We start from the raw sequence: 12,975 nt of genomic DNA, 5'->3' as shown, positions 1-12,975 counted from the left end.
TACAGCGGATTTCGAGCGAATAGTATCCATCTTGGCTGACACCGCGAGGCGGTTGGCGCAGGGGTTGAAATGAGTTTCCAGGAACAATCGCCGGTGCACTTTGTTCTTCTACCCATGTTTCTTGTTCACCTTTCCCTCCTTTCATGAAGTACTGTTTCTCAATATTCTACGACTTCGTTATTTTTTCAGAATGTTCTTTCATTACATTGGCTAAATGGAGGTGTACGATACACGGTTCAGAAATTGTAATTTCTTTAAAAATGTAGACGTGTTACTATTGTTGAAGCGGCAGAGGGTGAAAATGATAGAAAGATATGAATTAATGAAATTCATAGAGTCATTTATTACTTTGATTCGTCGATGATAATAATAAATATATGCACATATACGATAAGAGACAATTGTTCCTTTTTTCTTGTTTCGTCGATTCTGTTCGGTCGTTTAAGAGTACAAAGATCCATTCAGTAATCAAAGAGATAAACAGAGGTGTAAAATAATAGCATCTTTTGAAAGCACGAGTTAATTTGAAATTGTTGGAGTTTAGAAATGTACAGCGAATTCTCTGAAATATTTTTAATGAACCTCTCTTCGTTTAATGAATGATCCCCGTAGCTCGATATCGAGCCTCGCATTTACAATAAAATTCGCTCGCTTAAAGTTTTCTACATCGTTCAATGAACACGCCCTTCGCGTTACACGATCGCTGCCATAAAACAAATAACAATTTATCGATAAAAAAACGAAACGTAACGTACAAACCTACGCGTCATAATTTTCTTGTTCGTTTCTACGGACTAGCGTTTTTCCACGAATTCTCAGACAACATGGATACTTGTGCACAAATAGTGTATATATACATATAGATACATATTCGCGTGTGCAAAACAAGAAAGGATACAAGAGAAAAACCTGAACAGCGAAAACAACGTTGACAAACAAAAAAACAAATTCGCTAGACGCGATTATTCTCCATAAATAATAATCTTATACACGGTGCAACAATGGTCGCGTGCACGCTTGCGTGTGTGTGTGTGTGTATGTATGTATGCTCTAAACGTTAATGTTGATACAACAAGAGGTACGAGGCGACTTTAAAATCTACGAGAAAACGACACGTACACGTGGATTGGTTGCTTTGAAACCGCGAACGCTTGTTACGACGTAACGAAATCACAGTTAACGACTTGGTCCATTTACATTCGGACCACGGCGACGAAAATGCTTTCGAAGAAGAGCTTATCGTTAGTAAAATAGCGTTGCGAAATCGTCAGCAGAAAATGCTTCGAGAAATTTGTCTCGTCGATATATATAAAATGTCCCACCATTGTGCACGTACTTTTGTCCACAAACGCTGAGACAAGTATAACAAAATTATTCTGAAACGTTCGTTTCAGAAGTCCCTACTGAGATATCCAGATACTCCAGCGATAATGCAAGTCATTTTTCGATACAGCAAATGCTCCTACTTACAATTAAAAACAAAACAAAATTATCCTAATTTACATCGAGACATTACACTAAAAGATAAAAGTGCAATAATGTTCGTTAGTCAGATTCCTCGAAACATTTCCCGCTCGTCGCTCGAAATTCTACTTTCAGGGACAGACCAACGCGAAAAATCGAACTCGCGGTAAAATTTTGAACCTCGAGTACGCGCGGCACTCGAATCGTCCACGGATTAAACGCGGAGAGTATCACATACGAGCTGCCTCTGGAGTGCGTACCGTTTGGTGTTGGACGAAACACGGTCGTTCGTTAAAGAAACTTGAAAAGAGTCCCCGAAATTCGAGCATCAGCTTCGTTCGGAAGAACGAGCGTTGCTCGCCCGTTTGTGGGCGGAAGCAAGGCTTAACCCAGACCGAACGAGCCATTCCACCAGAACTAGTCCTTAACCTACGCCGATTGTGTATTACGATCTATTTACATTCGTACAAACGATATATTAAAACGAACGGTTAACGATGCCCGAGAGCCAACAATTTCGCCTGGACAAGATGGACACGTATGTAGGTGAAACGGTCGGAACAATGCATTGTAAAACTGTTCAGAATGTTTCTCGGATCAGAAACTGTTGAAGTGTGGGTCTCGGTTACTTGTGAGGCGGGAGATGATTTTGGGTGGGGCTATTTATGAAATTTTAAGAGCTTTGGAATCATGGAAATTTGGGAATTTTGATCTTTTGGAAACCGGACTATCAAAAGTGGACTCTAAAGTTGGAGAGACCCAGTTCGCTAACTTTCTCTAAGCCAGTACCTGGCGAAGTCCAGGCGACGGAAAAGGCACATCCGCAATTATAAAATATTATTTGAAAACAATAGTTTGTAGCTCCCGCAGGGAGAGGACGGTTCCCCGTCTAGGGGACAGCGCGTCGCACAATGAAGCCCATTCAATAAAGCAAAACGAATGCGGTCCTAAACGACTCTTTTGTTCCAACGCATTAATATGCTAATTCAATTATCCGCGTGGTTGGCGGCGTGGCTTCCCCGAACGGCGGTCGATCCGCGATCGGCCTGGGTCAACCTTGAAGGCCTATCTCACTTGCGACCGCCTCCTCGGACATTCGGCTACAAAAGACCCGAACAAACTTCTCACGGAGAGTGCCTGCTGTCGGCTGTCGAGCATCGCGAATATAAATACAACATCGTCCCGCGTGCACTAAATGCGTCCCTAGGGACGTGGTTCTCGACGCGAATCCCTGAACGAAAAGCGTTTCGAACTTCCCGGCTCGACGAGTGTCCTGAACTATCCGGATCTACGAGTCTAGAATATCACGGAGACGGGTCTGCGCAGTTGCTCGAGGTCCAGAGTCGTCGAGGTGGTCGGCGTTGGCACCTGCTGATGGGACGACGGGATCGGAGTGGAGCCTGGACTGCTTCCCGGGCTGCTGGTGGTGGTGACGATGCTTCCGGAGCCGGTGGCCGAGGAGGACGGGAACATCAGAGGCGGATGCGGCGCCGTCGTGTGATGCCCGGTCGGGAACAGAGGCCCCAGGTGCGACGCCGTCGTCGGGTACGGCTTACCTGCTGTCGTCGGCGTCGTGTAGAATCCGGAGTAGAAGCTGCTGACGACCGCGGCCGCGGATGCCGCGTTGTTGTTCGCCGCGTCGGCGGCCGCCGCAGCCGCGGCCGCGGCTGACGAGCTGGATCCAGTGGCGCTGCTTCCGGCCACCAGCTTGCTTAGGTGGACGGCGTCGAAGGCGGAGCCGAAGTACGGCGGCAGAGGCGGATAGTCGAGCGGATGCGGATGGTGATGGTGATGGGACACCGGAGCGGCAGGTGCAGCGAAATACGGCGGCAGAGGGAAGCTGGGGAAGCCACCTGGACTCATGGAACCTGCCTTGCCCGGCACCACGGACACCGGCACCTTGGGTTTCCTTCGTGGACGGTACTTGTAGTCGGGGTGCTCCTTCATGTGCATGGCGCGCAGACGCTTTGCCTCGTCGATGAACGGCCTCTTCTCGCTGTCGGATAACAGCTTCCACTCGGCACCCAATCGTTTCGATATCTCGGAATTGTGCATCTTCGGATTATCCAAAGCGATCTTCTTTCGTTGAATACGCGACCAGACCATGAAGGCGTTCATGGGCCTCTTGATGTGTTGCTCCTGCGACGACGCCGTCTGTTGACCGGCCACGTTCATGTCCTGGCTCACGTGGTGCACAGAGTGCAGGTCCATGCCCGAGAGGAACCCGTAGCCCGGGTGTTGTTGATGAGAGCTCATCATTGTCACAGCCTGTGTCGATGCTCTTTCGATTCGATCACCTTTCAGGGGTTTTCGTTCGGCAAACTTGTCACACGCGCGCGAGCGGACGTTCGTCGCGCTCGATTAGCGTCCCTGTCCTCGCGGGCATGCACTGATCGATGTCGTCGTCCGAATGATCGTAACGAGTGGAACACCGGATCGGAAAAAAAAGAAAAAAACCGTGTTGACAGCGAATCACGAGTCGTTAGAGAGCGCGGCAAACGGTCGAACGTGCTCGAATGGAGTGCCGGTGTCGACTGAGCGTGGACTGCCTGTAGGACCGGTCCACGACCTGCTGGAGGGATCCATTCTTCCTCTCTCTTTCTCTCTTCGTTTTGCAGCTCGATTATCCTTGTCAGGCTGGATTTCGAGGGCGGAACCGACGCGGAGCGTCGTACGCCGCGCCCACGAACCGACCCTCTTCACGCTATTCGTCCAAGTTGCTTCGGTGCACGCGGTATATACCTTTTCTACCCTTTCTCCCCCACTAAGTAACACCGAACCAGCAACCCCTCTGTACCACATCGAACTAAGGAGGGCTGCTGCTGCTGCCTCGGAGACCGCGAGCTGCAATTATTATTATCGATTACCTCGATACGATGAAGTACAAATAGCGTATAGGCTGCCCGTTATTGACTACTTCTGTTCCTGTACCGCTTTGCACGCCACCAACGGCGCGATTTCGCGCGATAATTGGTTACGCTCGATCCCACCCGCGCGACCCTTCTGCTCCGACGCGCTGTCGAGAGAACCCGACTAGGATTCTTCGGCTTCGAGCTCCGCGATCTTCGATCGGATTAGGTCCTTCGCTCGCGTCTTACACCCACGCTCCGATAACCTCGATACACCCGAATCTCCGACAGGGGGTGGAAATCACAGTTTCGAAACCACTTGTTATTTTTCTTTTATTTATTATACGCGTCGACAATTTGTTCACTAGTTTCAACAAAACTTTTCCTTTTATTTCAGCCGAAGTACACTAGAGGGCGAATAGGTATTAGATTCTTCAAAACTTTTTTAATTCTAAGATCTGATGAAAAATCTCGTCTCATAAAAATGTAAAAATTCTTTGACTAAGCAAATCCTTGATCCGATCAAGAAGACGAATTATTAACACGATTTTTTGGCGAGAGCACGGGTGACTAATCCGAGGTCATTTCGTGGAGTAATTAATCAGAATTCGCATTCGTTGGCGTCCTTCTTTTCTCCGTAGAAACAATGATGGGCTGAAATCTGCCGGTTCCTTTCCTGTGGGAAATCTCAGGAACAATGCAAAAAATCTCTCGACGACAGGCACTTGGATTAGAATGGAAAGCAACAGCGGAGAAAGGAGCGAGCGGTGCCCCTTTCCCAATCTCGACTCACCGCGCCCTCCACTCCCAAAGGACATTCAGCAATGCGAACGAATAAAAGCTCTCTCTCTCTTCTTCTCTCTGTCCCTCTCTGTTGCCTGAACTGCATTAGTCGTTTGTGCTTTTGTGTCGCGAACGCGCGTACGCCGCGGTGTCTCCTTACTCTTCGATTTCCAAATAATCGATTAAGCTTTCTGCGTCTTCGAACGAAATACTGCTCCGTTCACGACTAACATTTTGGTACTTTGCTTTAGAAAATTACTATTCTCTCTTGGTGATTGAAAGTGCAACAAAAGTTTGTCGACTCCTTTGTGAGTTATCGGTGAGCCTCAAAAATCTGTTCTCAAGGTATAATATTAAATTGAATTTTTGACAGACATAAAGTTGTCGATCCGTCGAATAAAATATCCCCGTCGGACAAAACGTCGCTATCAAAATCTCTTTCCATTTAAAATCGTCTATCGTGTACGTCGGGGGTGAGAGCGTAGCCAATAAGAGAACCGTAAACAGAGGGAGGAAACGATTAGAGCGCGAAAAAAAGAGGGAAAAAATGCGGAGCCGGACTCTTGCCGGAGAGAAGAGTAAAAAAATCCCCGTCGATGGATGGTCGCCATTCCGTCAGCTCGGATTCTGCGAAATACGTGCACGTCCGAGCGGGCGCACACAAGTCTCGCGGGCTACGAATACACCCCTGCTTCTCTATGCAGTTGGGTGCAAATTGGTATTGAAAAATCTCGAAGTCAATTAAAACTCGAGGTACAAAGGATTTGGCGAGACAAAATACCAATTATCTCGTGTCCTCCTACTCCGCCTCCTCCGTCGTCCCTTCGGCACCCATCGCCACCCTGCGAGGGGGATTGGGTGGTGGGTGAATCGGGTGACTAGGGGGGCGGTGCCGGGGGGACCGAGGACGCTTACAAGAACTCAATTCCATTAAGCATTGAAGTGAGTAAAACGAGGCAGCTTAGTGTGGATGGGCGCCTACACGGTTGCTCAAAAGTATTTGCTCGTTAATAATCATTTATAGAAATCGATTATCTACTTCTCGAGATGAATTGCAAAAGTAATTCCATAACAAACACATATGCGACTGTATACGCATGACGTCCCAATAAAATGGATGCCCACTTATTATTGTGTATTTTCATAATTAAGACAAAGATTAAATTTTTCATAAATTGAAATCTCTGAACTTTGTTTAAAGGGTTTGAACCCTGAACCTTGTGAAAAGTATCAGACACATAGCTCGCAAATACGGAAAGATACAAAGGAATAAATACATTTGAGTCTTAGCGTATATACCGTAGCTCGCACCTCGGTTATCTACCTAATAAAGGTTCGAGTGTCACCCCCGTCCCGCCACCCCATTCTCCAACATAAAGCATGTGCCAGCGAGGTGTTTGTGAGACAATCCCTCGGGATGACAATGCTTATCTCGCGTATGAATGGCAGCGATGCTTCCTAGGTAATTTAAGTATAGCCCCACGCGATAGATACACCCCAATAGCCACCCTCTCTTTTCACCACCTTGCCATCCACCTTCAGCCATTCGAGGCTGCGGCATATCTTCGGGTTTGCACGTATGAAAACCCGTTGTCCTCGTTTAATGATTGCCATTAGCGACCAAATCTTTTCGTAGCCCTCATCCCCTTCCGTTGAACCAACCACCACCCCTTTCCCGGTCGCTGTGAATCTCGAATGAGTTGGAGAGATCCGTCTGGGGACTCTGTGTCGAGGTTTTTGTGTCCTATCGAGCTATTGCCAAGGTCGATCTCAATGGAAATGCCGCGAGAATCGTGGGGATCAGGACAATGCCGACTTTTGTTCCACCGGAGATTACGATTTCGAGAGTGCAAGCTCGCGAATGCGTTTTCGCGTCGCTCGCGGCTCATTTTTCTTCCTCGCCTTCGACCTCCATTTGTCCTGCTTTACCGAAGCACGCTGATAAAAGGTAAGATCAGTCCTGATATAGTTACCGCGTCTGATAAGTTGGCGAACCAATACTGCGAACTTTCGCGTAGTACATCAGTTTCCAAACTTTCACTGTAGACACATTTGATATGTCTGTGACCGATATAGAATTGTGCGGTGTGACCAATTAATCAACGATCGAACAATTAGTCAAACGCGTAATGTTAATTGATCGTTATAGAACGTCGAGATCAATTCATGCTATGAACTCGGTGGCAACTTTGGCGAACTTTGACCGTGCTCGAAAACTTTGAAATTATTAGAGATGGTGGGCTTTTTGTGTCTTGACAAGTAAAATAAAACACAGGATTAGTTGACCATTAGATCGGTAATCCAGTTGAAAAATCCAGTCTCATCCGAAAAGCGGATCCCGGTGCCTCGAAAGGATCCCTGTCGGAGACCCCGTCTCTCGAACGGGTCGTTTCTCATCCAGGTGGCAAAATCCCGGTTAATTAGTAATCATCTTCCTCTGTTAAATTCGCAGGTGCTCGGCGTATCCAGCCAGCACACCGAGCGTATAATTCGGATGCGTCGGATAATCCGCGCGACGTTTCGACGTTGATCCTGCAAATTAAGTCGACTGCTCGACACGAGCTCGACGCAGGGCGGCCGGGGGTGTAGGGAGGAAGGTGGTTTGTCCTGGAGGCAGGTGGGGCAGAACGGAACGTAATCGCAATGTGCTTTGGGTGATTATAGGCAATCGCGAAAGTACCAGAAAGCGACGGGTAAGAGGGAACAAGATAGAGCTAAGGGTGGTGGAAAACGACGAGGGGGTGGACGAGGGATACACGGGCCCATAACGGTGCTGCGTCGCCACCCCGACGTACACGCTCGAACGCGTTGCGTAATTAGCGACTGCCTCTCCGGTTTTGTGGGTGGATGAGGGGGTAGTTGGGCGGCCTGGATGCCGAGGGTGAAGTAGCTGCACTGTTACCGTGCGTCGGGATTGGGGCACCCCCTGAAGAACACGTTCGAGTAACTGCCGACCGGGATGAAACCCATCGCCATGCGGGAGCACACGTGCGATCTACTGGGTGGTTCTCGCTGTAAGATTTCGGGTATTTCCTAACCATCGCTTTCCACCCTTCATGTTCATCTGCAGTTTTGAGGTCCACGTATTCTTTCACACCCCTTTTATCGCATCATATGTATATAGATAACGAGGGATCTGTGTAACGTTGTAAAACGTTAATTCTTCTGCAGCGAGTTTAATAACCTTGTCGAACTCGGAATAAAGATCCGAATTGCAACCGAATCATTTGGATATTTGGTAGATTTCGATTTCAAAGAAATTGCTCGTTTCAATAATTCAGTTCACCCAGTGTACTCGGTCCCGTTGAGCTCGCCTCAGCTTCAGCCTCGGCAACTCCGCTCGAATTAACGCGTCGTCTCGCAGCTACTTGGATGAAGCCTCTCGCACAAACGGCTCGTAACGATCAATTATCGGGCATAACGCTCGGCTGGGAATCGTGACAAAGCCGCAGCGGATTTTACTACGTAAACAAGCAACGTCTTGGAGGGCTCGATTCTCGCGTTACTCGGCCGCGGATCTGATTTTCTCGAGGAGCGAAACGCGAACTGGAGCCGGGAGGGGGGCGAATTATGCGGTTGGTGGCGTCGACACTAATCCCTGTCGAAACAACCCCCGTATCAGCCAGCGAATCGACGAGGTGGCGAAAGAGGGGTCACATAGACTCGACGTAGACGCAATTAATGCAGAAACCAGCCGCGGACGTCGAGGGAGTTTCGACGAGGGCATCGAAGCTATGCCGTCAGACGTAATGACTAATTGAGATTGGAAAAGAGAAGGGAATAATACGATCCGGGTGGTCACGGTAAAACGCACTTTTTCCTTCCTCCTTCATCCTTTTTCGTTCCCTGTATAACCCCCTCCCGTTCCCTTCAGCTCCTCTAACCCTTTCTCGTGTCGATTACAAAGGATCTCTCGCCTGTAGGCACACCAATGGAATTACCGGCTGCGCTGTCGCGCTTCCAGCCTCCGATAGGATCACCACCGGCTCGATTTTAATGCAATCAAAAATTTATCGAGACCTAAGTATCTCGGGTAGACGGATTTATCAACCTCTTCCGTTCCTTTTATTCTCCTTATTTTTTTTACTTTTATTCGCGGCGGGAATATTTTTAGAGTGCAAGGATATTCGTACGTAAATGTAGACGGTGTGGAGAAAATTTCAGGATCGATAGTCGCGGAAGTAATTTACTTAGAATAAAGTTTATTTGAAATTTTATTGAATCGTGGAAGACCTGTGGTGGAAGCATTTGTTCCATTTCGGTATCGAACAAAAGTATACAATTTCGCAAACTCTCTAATATTTGTCTCTCGCAAAGACGCCTAATTCTGAAAGAAAAACCAGACCCAGATCAGCTCAAAGAACTCCATTCAGGAACCCTTGCCAGGCTTCCAAAGAAGGTCCGCTTCGAAAGTCAGGCAAAGCGTCTTCCCTTCGCTCGCGCGTCAAAGTTCAGCGTTTCGCGAGTGCAATAAACCAAGAGGCACGGTCCCGGTCGCTCACGAGACGCATTCATCAGCGCACAACGAAGACAATTCCGCCGCGTGTTGCGACACGATTTGTCACGATATCGCGGCAACGGTTCGCGGCATCGATATTGTGTCGCGCACAATCCGCATCCAAGAGTGAAACAACGAAGCTATGGCAAGCAAGTAAGGCAGGAAGGAAGGAAGGAAGGAAGGAAGGATGGAATGCAAAAGGAATGGAACTACCCGCGAGAAGGGGTAAAGCAGGAGTATACCTCTCACAAGGCAGCCAGAGTCGCGCGAGTGTTCTCCATTCGTCGCCGCTCGGCTCGTCGACATTAAGATAATTACTTTCCAGCAGGACGTGCGCGCTTATTGTTGCCGTTACCGCGGCAGAATGGCATTATGCATTGTCGGCAAGAAAGCTGTAGGGGTGTGTGTAGGGAGTTGGAGGGAGTTGACGTTGCGCGAGGTGCGACAGCAACTGTAGGGGTGGGTGGCACCCACTCCGTACAGTGGCTAACAAAAGTTTCTCCTTAAAATTCTAACTAGGACTTTTATTAAAGTAACTTGTAGAAACATCTGGGCTTAGGGATGACTGGTGTTCAACTTCATATAGCAAGAACTTAGTTGGTATGCTAGCACAAGAGTTTTATAGACTACCTTCGAATTTCGGTTGAATTATTTTTTGGAGTCTTCGGAATTTACCTTACTAACCAACAGAAAGTTATTTCTCGGAATTTTGTTTTCATACCCAGGTTACCTGTGAATTTTTCTAGACTTTAGAAGAGTAAAAAAATGAATTTGACCGGAAACTTTTGGCAACCACTGTATGCCTTAGCCCGTGGGTGGAGCATCATTCCGTCAGTTCCATGTTTCGCCATTGAAACTAGCGAGCTTCCTCGAGGAACACAGTGAGAGGGTGGGCATCCATCGATGTATCCAACGGCTTTCTCCCGGGCCGACGCCATTAATGTAATTATTTCCAGCGAGTGTTTCACAGCCTGGAGAACGCTTCGCGAGAATTGAGACTGATCAGCCGACCGGGCCTGCTACCGAGAAAGAAAATCCGCGTCCTCGAGGGATACCCTTCGCGGTTCTCCTCCATTCTTCCTTCCACCCTTTACTCTTTTGCCCGTCGCTCTTCTTCTTCGCGTTCGACGCTCGCGTGCTTCTCCGGGATCGCTCGTCACGGCGGCGTCGAAGCGTTAAAACGAGACTCGCTTGTCGGATTTGTGTCGCTCGCTTGCTACCGCGATAATACCCTGATTTCTCGTAATGGCTTTTGCTCGCGGTCTGTTGCCTTTCGATTCTTGTTTTTCCTCTTGCAGAAACGTGCTCTGACAGTTCGCAAACTTTCCATTTTCTCAAACGAGTATTCGGAGTTACACTCGTTACATTGCCGTGTTAGCCACGCGTTATATTACCCATGCGTTAAGTTCCGCACATATTTCTTAAGTACGCTTATTGTCTTTGCTAAGCATTGTATTTTTACCACTCGTAAAAAGAACCGAATCGTAAATCCCTCCTTCGGAAATCGATTGTTCACCGTGCACGGTCGATTTCTTTCGACGAGAAGTTGGCTCCCGTACCAGTTCGGAACAGGTACGTTTCGTAACCTCGGCGGAAAAATTCTCGTGGAAACATTTCGGTGAATGGCCGGAAATTCGGTGAGATAGACATGCAAGAAAGCTAAATTCGCCGTGAAGAATTAAATCGTTCGGAAAAGGGAGCGGGGTAAATTTGCTGTTCACGTTGCATCATGTCCGTGGCGGGTACGTTCATCGAGGAGGATGGTTTCGGATTTGTACCCAGACCGGATCGCAATGCACAAAATAGACCGTTCGAGATCGTCAGGAGGTAAATTGCGGACGCTATTGAATACCGTAAAGAAAGCAAATATTTCCCTAGCGAAGCATAATCGATATTTGAACGTTTCGTTACATGCTCGACTAGATACACGATGACCAATAGACACAGAGCATCGGTTCAATTAATATCTTGGGGCGCTGGTATTCAGTCCATCAAGGTTCCAAACAGGTTCGGAATTTTGGGCGACGTTGTGTTAGGATTCGACGACATGAGCGGTAAAATGATAATCGTATTTTTCCTGTACTCTTCTGCGAAACTTCTCGACAACATTCGTGAAGATATAATCAGGTTATCTGGAGCACAGGTACATGGGAAGTATAATCGGACGAGTGGTGAATCGAATATCGAACGCGAGGGCGAAGATCGAAAACAGGGTTCACTCCCTATCGATCAACGACAGGGATTGCGCCAGTCATTTCAATGGAGGTTTCCTGGGCTTCGACAATGTTAATTGGAATTCTTACATAATGAAGAAACACGTGGTGCGAGAATCGTCGTGGAAGTAGTTCGACATTTGATTATAGAAGTATGTCCCGAACAGGTGATGTCGTATTTGAGTCCAGCAAATAGCGAAGGATATCCAGGAAATATGTTAACGCAGATTAAGTACTCTTGGACGGATAATAATCATCTTCGAGTTAACATTCGAGCCACTGCCACACAATCGACACCTGTTAATATCACTGCTAATTGTTTGATGAATCTTGCTGGACACGTAAGATGATTTCAGACCGTCACTTTGTCTCAATAAGGAACTAGATGAAATCTCAAGCAATCTTCGTCATAGGCAACTGGTCCAGACGAATTAAAAAGGCACATAGTCTCCCTGAACGCCGCAAGTTGGACGTTCGCGGATATCAAAGACAACTATTTGCCTACGGGTGCTATACATTCGGTTGATCGAACAGTCTACGATCTACGTTTACCGACACGGCTCACCAGGAAGAAGCTTTACTGTGTACCAGGAGGCGGTTATAACCAGAACCTCTGCATAACCAGCCCCAGTTGCTGGGTCTACCGATTTCACGCTAGGTAAGCCAACCCGAATGCGAGAATATTTTTGTTGGAAAATTTTCCGAACTCTGCATCCAGGGTTTTGCATCCCAATTCGGGGAGAACTATGGAGATATACTCGAACCAACCTGGCTTGCAATTCTCCACTGGAAACGATCTACCAGATCCCGATCGCGTTTATCCCCCTGACTTTGAGGATTATTGCGACAACTACGATAAAGTTGAACAATTTTAAATTCGATCGATTTGTTAAGTTTTGGATGTTACATGGAATCTATTGCAGGGAATGTACGAGGAACCGAGAGAAATTTGGGGTAAAGACGGTGTTCGGTATCGGAGACACGGAGGATTTGTTATGTCCCCTCAAAACTACCCCAATGCAATCAACATTAATAATTTCCCTCCCTGTATATTGTACCCTGGTGAAGTTTACGTGCACGATTTAACTTATAAGTTTGGTCTATTGTCCAAAATATAAATTTTAGAAAACTCAAATTCATTGGGACTTTTTCTTGTATTAGTATTTTT

The 12,975-nt window shown here is 47.4% G+C and overlaps 2 protein-coding genes across 3 annotated transcripts; one reads left to right on the top strand and one right to left on the bottom strand.

Annotated features, from left to right (window-relative positions):
• Nucleotides 1–319: 319 nt before the first annotated feature.
• LOC100879609 (uncharacterized) lies at nucleotides 320–5,742 on the bottom strand. The gene has a single exon (XM_076537282.1). It carries the CDS (start codon nucleotides 3,721–3,723, stop codon nucleotides 2,761–2,763), a length of 963 nt encoding a protein of 320 aa, XP_076393397.1. The 5' UTR covers nucleotides 3,724–5,742; the 3' UTR covers nucleotides 320–2,760.
• A 5,255-nt stretch (nucleotides 5,743–10,997) lies between these two features.
• LOC100877707 (galactose mutarotase) lies at nucleotides 10,998–12,941 on the top strand. Of its 2 annotated transcripts, XM_012295916.2 has the most exons (7): nucleotides 11,003–11,421; nucleotides 11,518–11,648; nucleotides 11,722–11,915; nucleotides 11,975–12,148; nucleotides 12,221–12,465; nucleotides 12,526–12,667; nucleotides 12,731–12,941. In XM_012295916.2, exons 1-7 carry the CDS (start codon nucleotides 11,324–11,326, stop codon nucleotides 12,923–12,925), a joined length of 1,179 nt encoding a protein of 392 aa, XP_012151306.2. In that variant the 5' UTR covers nucleotides 11,003–11,323; the 3' UTR covers nucleotides 12,926–12,941. The 2 variants fall into 2 exon arrangements, with proteins under 2 accessions (XP_076393396.1, XP_012151306.2); XM_076537281.1 differs by lacking the exon at nucleotides 12,526–12,667 and having other exon boundaries at nucleotides 10,998–11,421.
• Nucleotides 12,942–12,975: the final 34 nt, after the last annotated feature.

The sequence above is a fragment of the Megachile rotundata genome, chromosome 11, assembly GCF_050947335.1.
Source record: "Megachile rotundata isolate GNS110a chromosome 11, iyMegRotu1, whole genome shotgun sequence".
Lineage (NCBI taxonomy): Eukaryota > Metazoa > Arthropoda > Insecta > Hymenoptera > Megachilidae > Megachile > Megachile rotundata.
The sequence above is the reverse complement of the archived record's forward strand: the minus strand, read 5'-3'. Positions and strand labels throughout refer to the sequence as shown.